This window comes from Callorhinchus milii, unplaced genomic scaffold (genome assembly GCF_018977255.1).
Source record: "Callorhinchus milii isolate IMCB2004 unplaced genomic scaffold, IMCB_Cmil_1.0 Scaffold2, whole genome shotgun sequence".
Lineage (NCBI taxonomy): Eukaryota > Metazoa > Chordata > Chondrichthyes > Chimaeriformes > Callorhinchidae > Callorhinchus > Callorhinchus milii.
Window position 1 is genome coordinate 48,133,573 of NW_024704743.1, and position 21,277 is coordinate 48,154,849.

The window sequence follows — 21,277 nt, forward strand, 5'->3', positions numbered from 1 at the left end:
AAGACCAATAAAGATTCGAGCAAGAAGAGGCGAGAGAGAGAAAAAAAACCCTCCACTCTCCAAGATGAAGGGTCACGCGTCTCCTCTGTGTATGTATTGAAATTTTAATCTCCCCAGTCACGTGACTCATTAAATAATTAATGCAGCCGGTCCGGAATAGATATGTAGTCGTCAGTATTCGCACTAGATCTGTTTCAGTCTGATGTGAAAATGAACTTTCCTTAAAAAATAAGTCTATAATTGGAAGACAGGTGTTCTTAGAAAGAGGAGAGACACAAGTCAGGCAAGAATTGCGGTGAGTAGTGCCTGTGTGATCCGCGCTTTATTCTGTTTATGTTTTTACAATTTTTTTATTTCTAAAGACTGTCATAAATGTGATGAATAGCGCCCTTTAGTATTCAGATCTAAATCACGGCATGTCTGTGATGGTGTTTAGTCAGTCTCTCGCGTGTCAGTAATATTTTAGATTTTTTTCATGATTAATTGCAACAAATACAAACACATATGATGATGTTCTAGTTCACAGTATGTATGCCTGGATACCACGGTGTAGCTGTGCTGCTTTGTTCAATTTTCCTGTCGTTAATAAATCACCATCTCTTACATGCGCAGGACTGAGAGGCAACTGTAGGCAACACCGTTTGGAAATGAAGAGGCATAAGCTAAATTCCTCTATGATTCATTAATTTGAGCGATTTACAATAAGTGGCAGAGTTATGGTGCTCCAACAAATGCACTAACAGGTGTAATTTTGAGCAAAGTGCTGCACTTATTCTGGCCATGTCCCCCCTTCCCTTGTGCATGAAAATAGCGTAACAATGAAATGGACAATGCAAACAAAACTAGAGACGTTCACAGAAACGTTTGTCTTTATTGTGTTTTAGGACAAATTTCCGGGCCTCTTTATTGCCCAAATCCCTATTTAATACGTTACTAGTATAACCACTGAACACATTTGGAAGCAGTTCACTCTCATAAAAAGATACATTTGTTCCATTCAATGATCTTGGTTTTATTTAAGAGATACATTTGATGTTCTTACCTGATGGTTGTATATCTAGAGAATGTGTATTGTTTGTACTCATAATTAAATACTGTTCGCAATATTTACAATAAAAGCTCGTTAGTAAAAGCACAGTACTTAATTAAATATCTAGTCAAGTACGTTTTATTGTTTGTAGCATTGTCTATGATCAATCAAAACAGGTTGATGGCAATGGAATAAGGGCTGGTACAATGTTTTCAGATTCTGTTACGGCGTTCTTTAAAAGACTTGCAATTGAAACCATCTCCTAGAATAAAACAAGACAAATAGATTATGAGTTATGATTAAACAATCAATTATTATTGGATCAGTTTTCATGGCAAAACATGTATTTTTGTTTCTATCTAGGCGCCCCTGTGTCCAGAAACAAGACTGCTTCCTGGATAGTGTGACAGGGCACAGGAATGGGCTTGTGCCTGAACTAGAGAGGTAAAATATTTCAATTTTGCTTGCAATATGGGAATCGAATGCTTGATTTCAGATGTTTCCTTTATATAGTGGAACAGGTGGTTTTGAACTGCTGTTCATCAGAAAGATGGAACTCTAAATGAAAATGTAGTTTCTTTTTGCAGCTCTGGTATAGGATGCACTAGGCAGACCATATTCCCTCCATGCTAAAATGTATTGCCAAGTTGTAAAAGGTAGTCATGGAGTCATTTCAGAGTGTCAATTCGGTGGTGATTTAAAGGAACAAAAGCCTAGGGTACTTCCTTTGTTTGGAGTTCACAGCAACCTCCAAGAATCCACTGGAGATACAAACATACAGCTTGATTTGCTTTAATTAAAATTGCAATAATTAACTATTTTTGGAAAGGAAGGGTTGCTTTGACTGCACTGGTATCGAGTTATACATTTGACTCATAACTCAGTATAAATTTGAAAGCTATTAAAAAGATTGACAGAAATCCTACAAGGCAACAATTTTCTTTTCCATGTTATTTCTGTTAGATTGCCAGTCTCAAGCATACCAACATTTCATGGCTGATAGTCCACTTGATACATAGTAACAGCGAAATATTTCAAGGGATTGTACCCTAGTGTCTGTTTTTATACAGTAATATGAAAATAGTGATATGAATCTATTTTGAATTAATGGATAGCACGCGGATCCTCGGCTACGGCTTTATATTGAAAAGGTCTGAAGTCAATTTTCTGGAAATTGAGTTAAAATAAAACAGGGTTTCTTTGTTTATTTTTTGTGAAACTGGTGACGAAAATAGAAATAGGAAACAATACGTGCAAGTTATTTCCGTGCCATCTGGTCTAAAATAAATCTAGATCTGTCCACTTTGATTTACGTATTTGTTAAACGCAAAATGATTTTAAATATGTTGAAGCTTTTAAACCTGGGTCATTGGAAATGCCGTATAAATAGAATCTCGGCGGGTGATGCATTTTATAGCGTGTAAAACAATAGTTCTTTTTTATCTACAACAAATAGGGGAAAATATCTAATTGAAAAAAGGGAGAAAGGAAATTTCACAAGTAGGTTAAAGACGGAGAAGCGGCTAAGCGGACGAAAATGGGATTGTCGGATGAAACGGCACAAAGCACCTTTAATCCGCCCACGACTCCATAAACAATGTGTTGGACAATGCATACGTTAGAGGTAATATTTTACCTGTAGCAAATAGGAATAAATAAAGGTGATGAGCTTTGCAAGTCTCAGCCTGCTAAGAAAACTCAAATTTCTGGGTTAATTTAAAGTACCGTTTGATAACGAGAGTCGTTTTACTGCTCAGAATGGGCAGGGCAATAAATTACTCTGCTTTAATGCTTTGTTGTGATGGGTTTGTCAATTACACCCGCATGTAGAAATATCTGTTTCTTCTAGCGCCACGCTTAAAATAAAAACAAAAAGATTTAACAGACTGTTTTTTTGAAAAAAATACTTTCAGATATCTTCATCTTAAAGATTGTAATGTTTATGTTGAAAGAAAATTATTTCATCGCGGCCATTGCTTTGCCTAACGATTTCCAGTGCTCCAACCCGTCGACCCTTTTCTAATCAGATCAGCGTCTAATGTTTCATCCAATTATGTTTCTGCAGTTTATTTACCAGTTTCAGAGACCAGTGTTATCATGTTAAGGGTTTCTTCATTCAAAGTAGGCAAAGGAAACGAATTTTATTGAACTACGTTTGTGCACTAACATAGTTGCATATCTTTTGAATGTAAGTCTAGTTTCTATCCATAACTTTATATTTGGTATATATTAATATCAAACGTGGTTGAACTAAATAAATATAAAAACGACAGTAAAATAAAAGCGAGTGGCAGTGACGACTGTTCAGATTCTATGTACTCTGCCCCACGGCTTTAGTCTTACCTTACCAATCCACTGAGACTTACCACAGAAACTTTATTGTACGTGGCTAATAACCAGGATTTGATCCAGATTCTGCAAACAATTATTTTAAGTCACGTGAACGGATTCCATAAGGTTTTTTCCCCCCTCGATTTGGCCCTGCTTGTTTGCTGGACATTCTCTGTCTCTCACTTGAATGCATAGTTCTCATAGTAAATCAGTATCTCAGACTTCTGCAGAAACCTATGAGGAAAAACAGTCCAGCATTTGCAAGACGGCGAGACAGTTCTAAAAGAGCTGGCCTTCATTTTTCGGCTTCCTTGATTTCAAAGGGCATTGCAAGACTGCAAGGAAAAGCTGCCTCGAGTAAACACAAAGCCATAGATTTTAAGGAGTCGAATAGTCTGAAGACTGCAGACACTTTACTGTGCATTGAAAGTGTATGCCCTTTAAAGTAGATTCTTAATATCACAACGATATTTGTCTATCCTTTGATACTGCTTTCGGATATGACTGAAGTGGCAGGTAAGGTGTAAGACTTCTTTTTAGCTCTGTCTATATGCATTCAGGGTGAATTCCAGTCCAGATTGTAATTAATGGTGCAAAACTTGACCTAAGGAAAGGAAAGCCATTGGTTATCTCAGGACCGATAGCCCCCTTTCTAGTAATCTTTCTTTCTAATGCAATTGAGTTGTAGTTGTGGCTTCCGATCTCTCATTGATGCATTTGGGATTTTTCACAACTTTGTTCTAACATGCAAAATTCTGAAGAAATGTAACCTTTCGTTGCCAAAACACAACGACTAGTTAAAAGGACTTTTAGCCTTAAGAAGCATCTGTGAATTGTGATGGTGATTTATTGCCCGGACGAGTTCTGCTCGCCCAACGCTGCAAGTCCTAAAGGCATGTTTTAACTTTAGACGTAGAATAGTGGATAACGTTCTACACCGCAAGTTTCTTTAGATTTGCTCAATTTGTAGAAATGTGACTTAATCGTGGGAAGCGACTATATATTTCAAATAGTTTTGGTGTGAAAACGTTGAACTCCTTCACTTAGGTCCTCTTCTCAGCTTTCATCAATTATTCATTAACGTTTTACGTTGTTTGTTAAAAGTTAAACTAAGGCTTTACTGAAAGGCATGGATTTTGTTCGCCGAGTAAAGATCGTGGTGTGAGTGAAAACCTTTATACTGTCCACCAACAACGAGAGACCAATACATTCTCTTAAATTCTGTACAGTGAGGTTCGATGCTACAGTAAAATCGGTAATTTAACTCATTCCATCCGCCTTCCTTCGTGCAACAAAAATGGAAGAGGGGAAGGATCTAAATAAGTTTTAATATGTGCTGTTCTTTTAGTGTGGAACATGAAATCATCCCATGATTAACTCTGGAGCAAATTACTGCTTACATGACGGAATAATTTGTTTTATTTCTTCTTTGAAAAATAATTATTTACACTGTGTAAAACAGAGTACAATAAGTAACCTATAGTCAATTTGTATATGATGGACCAACAAGAAAGTAGGACTGACTGGTTTCAGATAGTAGTTAGTAAATATTAGTAAAATGAGTTTAGGGGCAAAGAGTGCAGAAAGGAATAGAAATAAACGGGCGATGTTAAGTTCAGGATACGTGCAAGAGGTATTTTGGAAGTAAATTTTAATTGAGAATAGAAATACATCAGTTATTGTTCTCTCAAATTATAGGCTTTCAAAACTTCAGTTGAACAAATATGAAGCTCTAGGTGTATTTTTTTTCTGATATCACTGTGAGTTGTTCCTCTTCCAAACTTTTAATACGTGTTGCACAAAATAAATGTTAAAATTATCTCTCTATAGGAGTAAGATCCAGAGACTTCCTTAAATTCCATTAATGCACACTGGACACTTTGTCTTAATGTCTCCAAATCACGAGTACAATCTTATGTGTAACCGCTTTGGAAGTTTCTCCACAAGAAACCAATAATTCTGTGCATCATTCAATTGGAAGGAAACGCGTAAGCACACATTTCGCACGAGAGTCCCCATAGACACGTTTTGCGACTCCACTAGAAAAAAAATCAGAACCCTCAAATCGCTGTCAAGTCCACTCCTCACCTCGTATTATTCTGACTAAACCCTGCTAAAGCCTTGTGTGACACTGCTTTGCCATTGTCAGGTAATGATAAGCCTTTTCTACTTTCCATAACTATCCCGGTGTAACGTGTGGGTGTTAAGCAAGCTCTGTACAATAGCGCTCTAAAGCTCGTTCAGGAAAGGGAGATTCGCGTGCAAGCTTAACCATTGTGGCTCCCCCCTGCTAGTCCGGCAGGTTTTGCTCCAAAACGTGAAGTGCTTCATTTTTTATAGGTCGATTTAAACTCCTGCTTCTGGTTTTAGTGCTTTGCAAACAGTTATTGATCTGTGCCAAGTAGTTCAGTCTACAGACTCCGGATAGAGGTCTTTGACAGGAGAAACAGACGACACAACTTACCTTATGGTGGATTTTTCTGCAAAGACTTATCGCGGAGGAAACGACCTGCTTCATCACTAAACTGTGCTTAAGAAACTTCCTAGGTTTTGTGGGGGGGTGGGGGGGGGGGGAAAGTTAGGTTTCGCCCGAAAAAAATGTTCCTTTAATTATTTCCCAAATTCAAATAAAAGGATTTAAGTTGACGTATGACCACGTGAGCACATAATACAGCGCATTATTGTGGCATTTGGATCGGAGACCTATGCTGGCTTCGGCAGTGATTACGCTTTTCCACTTTCTGTTAAGAGCCAGCTATTTTCTTCTGAAGAAATTGCACTCTGGACGCTGGATTTCACATGAAGGATTATATGCGAGCGGGGAGATATGCTGCTTTTAGCGGAATGGATTTTATTTTGAGGTATTTCAAATGCTTCCGTTGATTGTTCATTAATGCGGTGAGTTATTGCTGTTCAAGGCAAAGGTCAGTGGAAAGGCTTACGGGTGTCAGATTGTGCCAGAACATGCTTAGTTTCCTCTTCTCTGCTAGCTTCAGCATATAATCAATTCCCAATAATACTTTCTCTTCGTATCGTACACCCAAAACACTTATTTTATGGAACATTTTATGGAACATGTGCATGTCTTTATTCCTTAAAAACAGAACCATTCACCGTTGAGAGCCTGTCAATGGCCGCTTTCTATCCGAATCCGGGCAAACAAAACATCGTATTTTTAGCAGCTACGATTCAAAAGTCAAGATATCTGGATGCAATTGCTGTTATAATAACGATTGCTGTACCACATGAACATAAGTGGACACATATACATTCTGACAATTTATTCATTATGGAGCCATTGTCCGTCCATTTTAGAAATCCAGTGAGCTAGTTTGTAATTTGTAATACAGCATTATCTGTGGAACTGGGTTATTGTGCGGTTAGTTACTATGTGTAAGATGTTGAAATCTGAATGAATCGTATCTTTTAATGCACGGTTATAAAATATGTGTGACGTGAAATGATTTTATATAAAAAGACTAAGACAGTTCTTCAGGTGTTGATTTTTAAATCATTGTTGTCTAAAAATTGCCCTTTGTTCAACCTCTCTATCGTAGCATTTGATTAATGTAAGACATAAGGCAGGCCGAATCGGGAATTATTTACTAGCAGGCCATCATTGCTTTGGAATATTGATTGCCTTGAGAATTCAACGAAATAAATTAAAAGGTGATACAACCCGAAGCAAACTGCCATTACTTTTTTTTAATACAAAAATAGAAAACATGCGCAATGAATAAAAAGGCAGGAAAAGCTCGTTATTTTTCGTTGTCGGTGCAAATGTTATATAAAATCGCATCCACGAGCGGGTCCTGCTCAGGAAAGGTCAGGATGTTGCAATTTGATTTATGTTTTCCGTGTGTTGGGACACCCGTGCCAATGCAATCTGCTTTAACGAATGCTTTGCTTCTCTTTTGTATATAACTAACCACATTGGCAATTATTGATAGTCGCATCAGTATTTTAATGCAAACATTCTAATAACAATAAAAGATAACATGAAAGAAAAAAAACGCAAATGAAAAAAGTTAATTTCTGCGCTCTATCCAGTCCTTGGCTACAGCATATACATCAAGGAAATATATTGAGGGAAACTCACTACTTTGAAAACTGTAGTTTGTCAAAATATATATCACGTGTGTGCCATTAAGGTTATTGAGGTTGATCTACTTTCTTACTAGAATTTGAAGGTTCATTCTTTATTCCAACTCTTCTGCTATTGTTCCATTCCTGAATTTTATATGCGGGGTTTTGTATGACCAGAATATGTACAGAAGACATTTTTTTGCAGACACATTTAAGATTTTGCTTGCAGTTCGGTTTCATATTGTTTCTTTTGATGTATGTCCGATTCTTATTGTGTTGTGACGCAGTTGAACACACATAAGTATTGCAGTCCCATTGCGTAGTGTGTGAAAACAAGTGCTGGTTACATTAGTACACATATATTAAGGAATGCATAAATAACTACATTTATTTAAAAAGTGCCCTATTTATGGTGGCGCACCATAAACATATATCGAAAATGCTATGTAATACACAAATTTTCATTTAATGAACCATTGGTTTGGGAGATTTCGTTCAATGCTTAATAAACGTCTTGGAAGATTTGTATCATTCAAGAGAACATATCGTTTTTTTAAAAAAACACAAATACACAAATCAGTTTGGCTTATGTCCCATGCCCCTTTATAATTCTGGTCGGCGAATTTTTACACGATTATCAGTTCTCCGGCGATTTTCTTTCACTCGGTGGAAATTAATCGTTTCTTGTTCCCGTTCCAGACTTTATCCCAAATAGACTCTGAACCCCGGGGCCCTTCAGTGAGACTGAACAAACTTTCGGTAAGTTTTAATATTTTCAAATAAATAATACTGGCTACAAAACCGAACTGTAATAATTGCAAGGTGTTAGATTTATTACCCCACGGCAGGCAGACGGGGTGGCAAAACATCTAGTAAAAGCATAATAGGCGATTATGGTTAAGTCACAAGTGCGTATTTACAACAGTTGGGATACATAACAGCGATAAATCACATATACAAATATTATATACAGCATACATTACATACTGGAGAATAAATGCCAGGTTACATTATATAGCATATTGGCTTATCCAGCAACACTAGTCTTAAAAATGGCTGGCGGAAGTGTAAAGTTTCGGTTATGGTCTTTCATGATATCTTTGAAATGGAAGTAACGTTTTTTTGCAATATAATGTCACTTAACACCTCGTAAAAAAAAAGAATTGGCACCTATCGCTTAGATCAAACCAAACGTTCCCTCGGCTTACTTTCTCACCATAAAACTTCACAGCAGGCTGCAAGGGCGAGTCGTCAACACGAAACACGTAAAACATTTTCTCCTCTAGTATTTTGGTTTGCTACACCTCGACATTCTTTCGGTGATTTCTAGCGCAGACTGGTAACAAGCGCTGCGCTTTCGGGTTCTATCCGACCGCTTCTTAACTTGAAACAAACCGAACCACAGGAAAGGTTATTTGCCTCGTTTTTTTTGAAAAAAATCCAGCATTCTTTGGCGTTAGCTTTTTTTTTGCCGTCTTCCTACGCTCTCGAAGAAAAACGGTTGGAATCAGCAATTTAAGGAGAGTGAAATGGTTGATCATTGACTATAAGGTACTTTTCTACAGATGGAGCATTCAGTGGCTCACTTGAAAAGTTGCATACGAGTGAATTTTTACCCCTATCTTCCCTCCTACGCTGTTCGGCTTCCCCTTTCATGTTGTGCGATCGCAATAAGCAATAGGAGCAAGTGTTTTCTCTTTAGTGATCTGTTTACAGCCTTAGTGCATGAAGTCATAAATCTTACGTAGCCATAAACGACAGAAGCATTGGTATGCATAAGAGGTGACCATGGCTCATATACCTCTTACACTGCTCGCCTCTCCCACTCGGTTTTGGTTTTGAAGCGTAACTTTTCTCTCCTGTGCCTGTACACTTTCACCTTAAGAGTTTTCAACACGTCCAAACTATGGATATTAGATTCGCCTTTGCTGTATAACTAATGGTGCCCCTTGAAAAGAGACGGCATTTTATCTTTGTTCAATATTTCCTCCTAATTACCCACACCCTTTATTCCAAACAAAGGCCCTTCTTTACAACAAAGAGTTAATAAAAGTTAATAAAAGTACTTTTACATTAAACATGAAAGGCATTTATTGAGAGTTTAATCGGTTATTTTTTTTAAAAAAAAGCAAGTGTTATCAAAAGGAGAGATGGCTGAAATAATAATTTTGACTCAAGTTATGTTTGCAGAGATTCAGTGGCTGCCAAACCCCGAGCTCTTGTGTTCACCTCGATGGTTAATTTGCATAATTTTTCACTCGTGACGCTCTGTTTCGGGGGAGTTTACCCAGTCTGTCTGTCTGCCCAGCACTCTCAGACAGCAATCTTAAAATCCGCGCTTTTAACATTCAATATTCATAAGAAACATACCCCATTTCTTTGGTATTAGATAAGCGCAGCCCGGAAAGCTGATAGCAGTCTTATCTCCCTGACCAGGGCGCACTACCATAATCACAGGGCTGTCCATCCAAAGCCCACAGCTTTCTCTCCAGTCTTTGCAGCTCTACCATTTTGTCTTACCCTTTTTTTTGCCGTTGTCGCCAACGAGTGCATTTCAGCGCTCAGAGTAACTGTTTGCATTCATTCCACTTAATTTGGAAGTTTGGAAACTCGTGCTTATCGATTTCCCCCCCTCGGTGAATCTGAAAATATTGTGCCGTGGTCTGCGTCTATCGTCAGAGGCTAAGGTAAGCTGGACACAAATAGGCTATCACTTGTGAATGGCGGAGTTTATGTCCCAGTGATTTATGACCATATGACTTAAATCTCGGTTCAAGAAGAGTTCACAAGCTATAGCTTCCTTTCACATTGTGACTGATATCCGTAAGGTTTTGAATTCAAGCCCCTTTTCTCTTCTGCTTCTCTTTCGTCACTGACTAGTCTTTTTAAGGCGATTTTTCTTTCTCAGAATTTTCTCTATTTGGAGGCTTTATAATTATCTACTGCCGCCTAAGGCACAATCTATAAATCTGAACTGCGAAAACTGCTACTGTTAGCAGGGTCTCGGTTCCTAGTGCTTACTGATTATTTTTAAATCGTCATCTTTTTATTTTCGTGGTGTCATAGAGAACCTCTGAAGCTTTTTAATGGTGATGGTTTTATTTTTAAACACGCATTTACGCCCAATGTTTTTCTGGAAGAGTTGGTTACACTAATTTAATGCCAGGCTAGCACACAGGGAAGGCTTATTCGATTTGTCTTGCATTTCGCTTGAACAGACAAAACTTCTCTTGCTGTGTTGTCGGATTCGCATAAAATGTTTTGTGGTTTCTGAGAGTGAAAACATCTGTGAAACTCGCCTGTAATCATTCAGCCACCAGAATGTCCGCATTCTGCAACATGTAATAAGCAAAACGGGTAGTGAGCAGCAAACAAATTATTAAAATGCTTTGGTTGTTTCATAATACAAGGAAGGTTTGGATTATGATCTGCACAGGTGAGTGAGGGTTTGTTTATTGTTGCAACAAACATGGCCGACCGCAAACACAGGTTACAGAAACATAAAGTGAAGAAACATTATAGCGTGAGAGACCAAATTGTCAAGGATTGACACAGAGCCAATTCTTTACAGTAGGATGAGTAATAGGCAACTGCTGAACTTATTTCTAACTGTGTATTTGTACGTACTTAAAACACACAGCAATTGTACAACTATGAAATAATGGAAATTACTAATAACTTTACACAAATTAAAGTAGCGTTAACTTTGTATCATTTTTATTCTTGTATGATAGCTAAATACAATAACACCAAACCTCCTAGGCTTGTTGAAAGGCCTATGATAAAGGCACAGCGCTCTACAGCTGTGCAGCACTGTTGTATTTCACGATTCCAGGTTCAAGATGCAGTGTTGCTGTGGCAGTAAGTGCTATGAATAATAACTGGGTAAGAAGGTTCATTTCTGAAGAAAGACACTGAAACCATCTTTCTAACTCAGTAATACCCACTTTTGGGGATTAGGTCTCGAATTTCGGATGTACCCTGAAATGTGTTATTTAAAACCTCTTTACATATAGCCCTGCCCTCCCCTGCTGACCCCAGCAGATTGGCCTACATTTACAATTCTGAATATGACAGTGGCATTTAAAACAGCTTTATGTTCGCCCTGCAAGTAAGTGAATTGCTGAAACTAGTATTTTGAAACCAACAAAACCTTTTCAAATAAATATATGGAAGTACACACTGGAATTATGTTCAAACCATGTAACAAAGTTCACATCATCAATAGTTCCAGTCGTTTCCTTAATTATGTCACAAAATGGGAAAATTCAGTCTGAACATGTGCATGTGAACATTGTATGAGTGGAGCAAAGAAAGGTCCGAGAAACAAAGGTTTTCTGCAAGGCCATTTTCTTTATGTCAATAAAATAGCATTTAATTAAAATTGGCCTACAGACTCATCCAGTATATGGGCTGTTTATTCGTGAAAACACAACAGTTGCAGGTGAAACAAAGATTTGCAGCCCAAATTGATCTTTGTAGAATCTATTTTGAAAAACGTATTGCTCCATTAAACATTGTTTTAAATAGGGACGAGATGCAATTCAACTTTATTGTGGGGTATAAGGTCGTCTTGGATATGGAAAAGGTAAAACTTAACTGTTATTTGTGAATGAAATGGTGCTAAATCTAGCACCAGAGCCTTATGGTACAGGCACTTTCTATGGTCTGTGCTCCCAACACTTCTGCGGCCCAGTGACCCCCATACATCAAATTACGAGGCAGTTTCAGAGACACAGCCTATTATCGTTTGGTTGGAAGAAAAGTTCACACCGTGGTCATGGAGAAGAACGCCGGTTTTTCTGGTTCCTGGTGCTTTTCCATCCATCATGTTTTTAGCAGGTAGAATTTAAGCAGTAAAAGGAAACCTTGGAAATTTCCGCCAGACCAAATGGTGACCTGTTAAAACTAGAATCAACTAAAAACAAAACAGCTCTGACCGTCAGTTTAGATAAATCTGGAAAGCTAAAACAAACATCGCTTCACACGCAATGCATTTAAAACAACAGCTAAAACATTTGTTCCCTTTCTGGAATGGTGGGAACGTTTCTTTTTAAAAAGAAAACTAAATTATTCTTCGGAGCAACATTTTTTATTGGATTCCGTTGGTGTTTGTGGCACAAAAATAGGAAAGAAAGACGCAAATAAAGACATTGATAAATTCGAGCAATGTAAGAACGCGATTTAAACAGCAATTTTATACATGATATCTTGAACCAACCTGCAAATTAATCTGAATGTTAAGAGGCAAGCGGACTCTCGTGAGCATTGAATGTTTTTTACGTTTCCTTCGTTCCTTGGTTTTGTCTGCGGGAAGCTTTTGCTGACAACAGAAAAGTATCGTGAGTTTCAATTCTTAGACACATTTGCAGAGGCGCTAACAGTAATCCCGCCATTTGAAATCGTGGTTATTAGACCTCTTAAGATGCAACTAACTAATCACATATTTTAATACGGCTACGTTTCAGTCCAGTTTACACACGCACATATCAAGCTTAGCAAAACAATTACATTTCGTTAACAACTGGTTTGCGATTGTAAGTTATAGAGGGGACGGCTCTCATTTTCAATAGTCCCCAGAAGGAGGTTGAACATAAGTTAACCTACCGAAATCCATGTCTCACAGTTCAACATGAATCCTTATGTGGTATTGTATTTCCCTGATGAAACAAAATAAAAAGGCTGGAATTTGCAGAAACCGAATCCTTTCCTGTACAGACACACTGAGCATTTGCCGCTGAGAGTCAGTTTTAAACTGCTGTTGTGCTCAGATTGCCCAGGGCAAGACTGTGTGAGACCAAATATTGCTGCGCATTTTTTCTTTTATGGCTTTTCATGTCAGTTGCTATTGAGAGTAAGATGGATTTGTACCATTTCGCCATTATGGTTTGTGTTTTTGTTACTCCAGGTCTACCCGAAGAGGCCATTGGAAGAAGGGCGTCACGTGACACAGGGTGCCAATGTTATTCTATAAGGGTGTCAAGACCCTGTCAGTTTGCGAAATAAATATTGGGAAACAACGAGATGCAAAAAGCGACATACTACGACAGCTCTGCTATTTTCGGTGGTTACACATACCAAGCAGCAAATGGTTTTAACTATAATGCTAGTCAGCAGCAATATCCGCCTTCGTCCCATGTGGAAAGCGACTATCATCGACCTGCTTGCTCTCTGCAGTCACCTGCTAGCACTGTCCCCCATCACAAACCCAACGATATCAATGAGAGTTGCATGCGAACCAGTGCCAGCCAACCCAGTCACCCTCCAGTTATCCCAGAGCAACAGCAGAAGCAGCCACCACCTCCACCACCACCTCCACCGTCTGTCTCACCACCCCAAAATACCAGCAGCAACTCGACCCAGTCCAGCACAAGCAAGAATCCCACTCTTACCTCACAAACCACCATTTCTAAGCAAATATTCCCCTGGATGAAAGAGTCGCGCCAAAACGCCAAGCAAAAAAACAGCAGTTCCAGCTCAGGTACACCGCATCCTGTCTTAACTCTTGATTAACTAGTGAGGCGTTTCGCTATATAATGAAAAAGCTCCCAATGAAATTGCTGGAACTGGATAGTCACTGCCATATTTTCAGTGTTGTCTGAAGAACTTCAATCATTGAAGTAGTTGGAGGTTGCAATAATGGTTGAGTTGTCCAGGCAAAAATAAAACATGTATGTCAGTTACTATACATTTCATAAGAATACTTGTGGGTTATCTTCCAGCAGTCCATTCAATGAGTCCTCTGCAAAGGTAAATATTTTTTCTGTATGTATAGAAACCAACCTCCATGTGTGTATTTCCAAATAATATGCACAAGATTAATATCTGGTGTATGCAGTGTTATTTTAGGGATTTAGTGGTCTCAATAATATCTTCAACTGATCACATCATGGGTTAAATTCAGCCATTTTTCTGTCAAAAGGCATCATATATTTCACTACAATGGTTCGTATGTAGGGATTATCTTGCAGGGGTACATTTAGATGCGTTATAAATACAGAAAAATATATTTTCCAGTAACATTTTCTGTATGTATAATTTAAGTAATTTAGGAGCAAAATTCTCCAGGAAACAATTAAATATTGCAATTCTATTTCCTCAACTTTCTAAGGGCAAATCCATATCACAAACTCATATATCCAAGTCTACCCACAAAAATACACAGTAAATTCACTTTACAGTATATTCTGTGAAGTGCTTGAGATGTCTCGAAGCCATAATAAGGTGCTATATCAAATGCAATGATTATTATTATTATTATTTATATACATATATTCATGAATTATTATAGATGTGCACTATGTATCTGCACAGAATACCACATATGTATGTATTTATAAAATATACATACAAATCTCTGTGCACATATGTGTATATTACATGTATAGATAATTAATTGCCCATACAATATAGGTTTAATTCCATCAGTTTAATAATAACGTTATTATTGTTAATGAATCATAACTTTACAGTTTATACTCTGAATCACTTTGAGACGTCTCAAAGATGTGATAAGGTGCTGGATCAAATGCAAGTATTATTATTATCATTACTATCAGTGGAACACCCAAATCAAAACAGAATGCACAGTATTGATATCAGATTTGAAGCTTTTTCATTACTCAGAATTATGTACTCGGAGGTTAATTTCTTAGTTAGCTGAAATGTTATTGAAATAAATAAAATAAGCACTGGACTGACATATACAGGGCATTGAGACATTATCTTATGTAGTGATATAACTCTATTCCATATATTCATATGATATGCATAATAATTACATTCAGGCTTGAACTGCAATAAACTATAATTCTGTGAGTGCCAAAGGTGGTTGTGTGTATTTTAGAGGAAATACATGTACCTACGGAAGCACCCCCATATGATTCTAATTTTGTGTATTACAAATTCTAATCATGCTATTTACTGAGTTGGCCAATTGTTAATGAATAACATACTTGCAGATAACAGCTACCTGTACCAATGCAAAGTTGGGAATCAACTGAAACTTGTAAACGTTTAGTTATATCAGATTTGTTTGTAGTTTTTATCAGATTTTACATAAGTGGATCTAACCACAAATATTTTCTGACACATGCTTACATAAGGAAAGGCTGTGTACATTTACTTTAGTATCTTTGCATGAATTCATAAACAACATGAACAAGTTGTCAACAGATTGCAGCTAATGAGAGCTCAATGTTGGTAATCCTTTGAATAAGATTACTTGTTAATCATTGTTTACTATAATATGTAGTACAATATCTAATCAAATATTACTTTAACTCATTTGTTGATAACCTTTTTACATCCTGTGTAGCCACCATTGTGACATGGAGCAGTAGAATTTATGATGTGGGGGAGGTGCCATTAAGAGGCACTGCTTTAGTTGGGATATAGGGTTATTCAATGTCTTGTATGACTGTTTGTATATTTGCATGTATACAAATAATATATGCAAATAACCAATCAGGAAATGGAGAGAATAACTTCCATGTGTATTTTTCTACATACAATGTAAAGTTTAGATCTGGTAACTTGAGTGTTATTATACTTTTTTTTCACTTATATGTGCAGCTGATGAGATCATGGGTGGAATTGAGCCATTTTTCTGTCCAAAGCATGACACATTTTGTGGGAACTAACAGAGATATTGTGTGTTTCAGTCATGAATTTTAATAAGCGATCTTATAAGATGTGAATATTGTCAATTCAGGAATTAACTTTAAGTTTAGTTTGGCTATTTAAAAAATTAGTGATTGTGGTGAATCTCCACAATAAGAGGTGACTTTCCTAAAATTAAATTGTAACGGATAATCTTACACAATATTCTATACATCTGTATACATATTGACTAATGTAAGTACGTAGGAAAACAAATAAGAATTTGCATCTTACTTTGTGTTCTTGATAGGGAGGATTGTTCCTTAATACAGTAAGAGGCATTAAACCAATGCCAGTGCCTCTTAAGAATACAATAGCAATCACAGATGCATACAGTGAACCTGCACATGTTATTAAAATCACATTAAATTTTGGTTTTGTGCCTTGCAGTTGAAAGCTGTGCTGGTGAAAAAAGTCCTCCCGGGCCAGCCTCTAAGAGGGCACGCACAGCATATACCAGTGCCCAATTGGTGGAACTGGAGAAGGAGTTTCACTTTAATCGCTACCTTTGCAGGCCCCGGAGAGTCGAAATGGCCAACCTGTTAAACCTCACTGAAAGACAGATTAAAATCTGGTTCCAGAATCGTAGAATGAAGTACAAGAAGGATCAGAAGGCAAAAGGCATGCTAACTTCCTCTGGAGGACAGTCACCCAGCAGAAGCCCCATCCCACCACCATCTGTAGGATTATATGCAAATTCCATGCATTCCTTGGCAAGCAATGCTCCGTATGACCAACATTCACCTACGTCCTTTAACAAACCTCATCAAAACACCTATGGAATTCCTACGTCTTACCCTGCACCCCTCAACAATTGCCCACCTCCACAGAAGAGGTATGCTGGGACGGCTGCTGTGACACCCGAATATGAAACACATCCTCTTCAAGGCAATGGAGGATATGGGACTCCTCATTTACAGGGTAGCCCAGTGTATGTTGGGGGAAACTTTGTGGAATCCATGTCTAGCTCTGGGCCTTCCCTTTTCAGCTTAACCCACCTTGGTCACCCTCCTTCTGGAAACATGGACTACAGTGGTGCTGGACCAATGACCAGCAACCATCACCATGGACCTTGTGATCCACATCCTACATACACAGACCTTTCTTCACACCATCCATCTCAGGGAAGAATTCAGGAAGCCCCCAAACTGACTCATCTGTAATGGACCAGTTAGCTGTGGTGAACTATCACTTTCTCATGGGTTTATGTCATGTTACCTTCGATTCTCCCCTCCCCCACTCTTGTTTTTCTTTAGTATCAACCTCTATGGTTCATATGTAATGTTGTACCTATCGACAACCCTTGCTTGCATTGCTCTATCTCTGTTAGTGGTTGTTTATCTTCATGGACTCCAGCCTTAGCATTCATTAGTAGAAGTGAAATACTAAGGCTCACAGAACTTTGCATATAATCTTCTACTCTTATGGAACAGGGTATATGAACAAATTTTCTAAAAATTACTTAAATGTGAATTTGTTCGTGCTTTATTTTTCCTTTTGAGGAACAGTAAAATAGTTTATATTGCACTTCTTTACATTGAATGGTTAAAACAAGATCAAAGCGCTCGAACAGAGCAAATAAGAGTACTTGTACGTCTTTCAGTATGTGTGTATGCTGGTGAACATTCAAATTTATTTATTTGCTCTCGCAAAGGAGAATATTCTAAGTGTTTAAAGTATTATTTATCCCCATTGACGCATATTTATAAAGAGAACTGTACATTGACTATTTACTTGGTTCTGTTCAGCCTTGTGTTTAAGTCATGGTAAATATATGTTTGTTTGTTTTTTTAAAAAATCATGTAAAATACACAGAAAAGTAGTTTTCTTTTAGTAATGTATTCCTGGAAAATGCAACTTGGTCAATCGTGGGAATAATGCCAAGAGAAAGGACATAGTCTGTAACTGTAGTATTCTTAAAATGGAACACAAAATTGCCACAATTTTGTTTTAGGTATACATTCCATGCTGCAAATGAGATATCCATGGAACAGCTAGTTCTGACGAATAAATTTTTTTTGGTCAGCAATATGGTGTTGCTTGTGTTAACTAAAATGAGATATACGCATTTTTTCAAGCATTTGCAAGAATATAACACCATGCAGCAAGAAATAGCAAAGCACATAGCTCAGTAGTCAGTCTTCCTTTGTGTTATGTTGGCTCTGTGGTGCTTCAACCCCCGCACTGAAAGATCATCCATTATCATGTGGCTTGCAAATGTCTCCCAATGCTGCATTTATTTAGTCCAAAACGGAAAGCGACACATTTCTCCCTTGCACAAAGAATGAAACGACTCTACTGGCTTCAAATTTGTTTGTTTATTGGTTTGACCAAAGTATATGTGGTTCATAAGGATTACAGATATTACAGCGGGTGAAAATATTTCACCAGCGCTTAGAAACATTGCCATTGCCGCCTGGTTCGATTCCCAAATAATCCTGGACATGCGAAGGGAGAGAGAGAGAGAAAAAAAACGTCAGGATTCATAAATGCTTCCTTTTAAATATCCGCCCCCCATCCCCCCACCAAAAAATGCCTACTATTCATATTACAAAAACACGGGAAACGCTATAGAAATTATTTCATTGATTTTAATTGTTATACAAACTAATCACGGTTTTGCTTAGCTTTTTTTAAAGGAGAAAATTCATTATAAATAAATTCAGTTCTACGTGTTTATATTTCCATAGATGTAACGCATATCCTTCGCATCCAGTGATATAATATTAATTACGGGTGAGAAAACGTTAATGTTCTGGTCATTCGACTCTTGTGTGTTTTAATACTTTATACATTTCACATCAAATTTGCTCTTCAATATGTTCTTTAAATATTAAAATGTTTTTTGTAAAAAAAAGTCATCAATCGAAAAGTATTTTCAAGATTTCTTTTAATTCTTATATCTAGTGCTAAAAACTGTATAAATTTAGTTTTAAATCCATATGTTCCGCTCCAGCAACTGTTTTGTTTTAAAAAAATCAAAATGAACTACTCTGTTGTAAAGATAATGTGCCTTTACGCGAATTATTTATTTACCAAACAATTTTTTTTATGTTTTGCCATTAGCTGGCACGGACATTGATTCATTTATTCCAATTAGTAAACAGGCCAGGGACATAAAATATGGATGTTTAGAGGTTTTATTATTGTCCACCAAAAGTTGCTCATCGATTTTCTTTAATTGCGGGCTAAGATAAGGAAGAAAAAAGGCGTTATTTTTTCAAAAAGCTGAAGAGAATTTCCGAGTTGTAGAGTCTTAAGCGTGCAGAAAGCAGACGCCATGTCGTCGGCATGCTCACTATCAGAGCTTCCCAAAGGACAAGCTGTCCAATTTATCTTCCTCTCCAAAATACATAGGAGACTTTCTTCACTCAGCTAGCAAAGCTTTAAATGTGATACAACTCCGCTGTATATTTACCAACTGGAAGGATGTTAGCTAACAATAGAATATATACTGCACTTATATCATCCTATCCTGATTAAAAAAAATACAAATTCCGCAAGTTCAAATTGAACACAATTATTTTGGTGAGTTTTTAGGGGCCGGGGTCAACCTTTTTTTCCATGCATGTAATAAATTATATGTGCTGTAAACGACAGCATATTTTAAGGAGGTCTGTTTTTTTAGACGAGACAACGATTTCCGTGGTTTTGCAAAAAGGGTTAATAATGTAATATTAAAACCAAATCAAATTATTATGACACGCTTGCTGGGTTTCCAAATGTTTATTTCAACGAAAATGAGAGAAATTTAAAAAATATATTTCAAGTTGGAGTCAGTAAGCCTAATTATTTCAGGTTGTTTGCGAGAATATTTTGTTTTTGAAAGCACAGAATTTGGCCGTGGTGCATTCTCGGGAATATATATATATATATATAGATGTAGTTATGGATTTCTCCTCGGAATGTATGAAATATCTGTTTAGAAAATAGTGCAATGTATCCACTGAATAGTTAGTTATTTTACAACTACTTAAAATTATTAAGAGGATATTTCTCGCAAATATGGTTTGCAGATCCGAAGCATTCCCCGAACTCGGCAGGATGTTTTTTTGTTTTGTAAACCTAACAAATACCAAGGACATAAACAAAATTAACATTTTAATATGTTGAAAGACGTTACTTTCTTTTTTCACACAACAGAATTTTGTGCTTGAAACGTGGCCGCTTCTGCTTTCGCCCACATGCCCCTACACAGGCTGTGAAAATCTCTGCAACGCCAACGCCTACAAACATTTCACACACAAAAGCCCATTTAATTGCTTAAAAAAAACTCTTCAATTCGTTAGCACTAAAACCCACGACCCAAACATTAACGGGAAAAACTAGCCTTTGCCGTAACTAATACGAGACGATGTATCATAATCTGTATGAACTCACCTTCCCTGCCTTACATTTGAAAGGCGTTGGATGTACTCTGACGTTTAATAAACGATTTGTTGTAAATATTTAACCACCAAGAAGGAATCTTACTCTCTTCCTGATGCCATTTGACATTGCAGAGAGAAACCTTAAATGTGTTCTTGGGGGCCAGAAGCTGTCAGATCTTAAGGCGAACAAGATTGATCGGGGACATACTTCCTTACAGCTTTGTTTGCGGTATACGCAGAAAAGGGCCTAGAAAAGCATTACCATTTTTGAACCTTTGCCGTCTCAACAAAATCTCTGCATGTTACAGTCGTATTTGTAAAAGTGATCATGCTCAACTATTAGGATGTTTACTGGACACGCTAGGGCCACAACAAACACAAATCCATCATGCCTGCTTTTTAAAAAATGTTCCTTTATACAATTTAGACGGAAGTTGTGTTTTAAACAAAAACGAAATGTAATATTTTCAAAGCAAAGAGAGTTTACGTCTCCGTTTCTGTTATTCATGTTGTCGTTTTGTTAAAACCATTGTACTGTGATTTTTAAAATATATATATACTGTATATATATAACAGCACAATTATCACGAGCAGTTCATCGTAATGTGCTACAAATGTCAAAAAACACAAGAGAATACAATACCTTCATCTATACGCCTTTTAGGGTTTTCGGTGCTCAAAAACAAAATATCATTAAAATGTATTGTCCACAATCACCACCACAATCGGCCTCTTGTTTCAGTTATTGTCTCCATACTGTACAACAATCAAAGTATATCCAGTACTGTACAACTAAAAA

The 21,277-nt window shown here is 37.2% G+C and overlaps 1 protein-coding gene and 1 long non-coding RNA gene across 4 annotated transcripts in view; one reads left to right on the forward strand and one right to left on the reverse strand.

Annotated features, from left to right (window-relative positions):
• The window catches only part of LOC103183167 (homeobox protein Hox-A3), a 46,239-nt gene extending 26,026 nt beyond the window's left edge, over positions 1-20,213 (forward strand). Inside the window, exons 4-8 of one of the 3 annotated variants that reach the window (XM_007900490.2) lie at positions 1,394-1,474; positions 6,111-6,222; positions 8,147-8,206; positions 13,356-13,928; positions 16,499-20,213. In XM_007900490.2, the coding sequence (XP_007898681.1) occupies positions 13,472-13,928; positions 16,499-17,271 (1,230 nt within the window). In that variant the 5' untranslated portion in view covers positions 1,394-1,474; positions 6,111-6,222; positions 8,147-8,206; positions 13,356-13,471 and the 3' untranslated portion in view covers positions 17,272-20,213. Of the gene's footprint in view, positions 1-1,393; positions 1,475-6,110; positions 6,223-8,146; positions 8,207-10,075; positions 10,135-13,355; positions 13,929-16,498 lie in introns of those variants that run through there. The other 2 variants (XM_007900491.2, XM_007900492.2) reach the window with 2 other exon arrangements.
• On the reverse strand, positions 877-10,026 carry LOC103183168. Its single transcript, XR_488390.2, has 3 exons — positions 9,968-10,026; positions 3,397-3,595; positions 877-1,292 (listed from the first exon to the last, which is right to left on the reverse strand). It is a non-coding gene; the product is annotated as an uncharacterized LOC103183168 (long non-coding RNA).
• Positions 20,214-21,277: the final 1,064 nt, after the last annotated feature.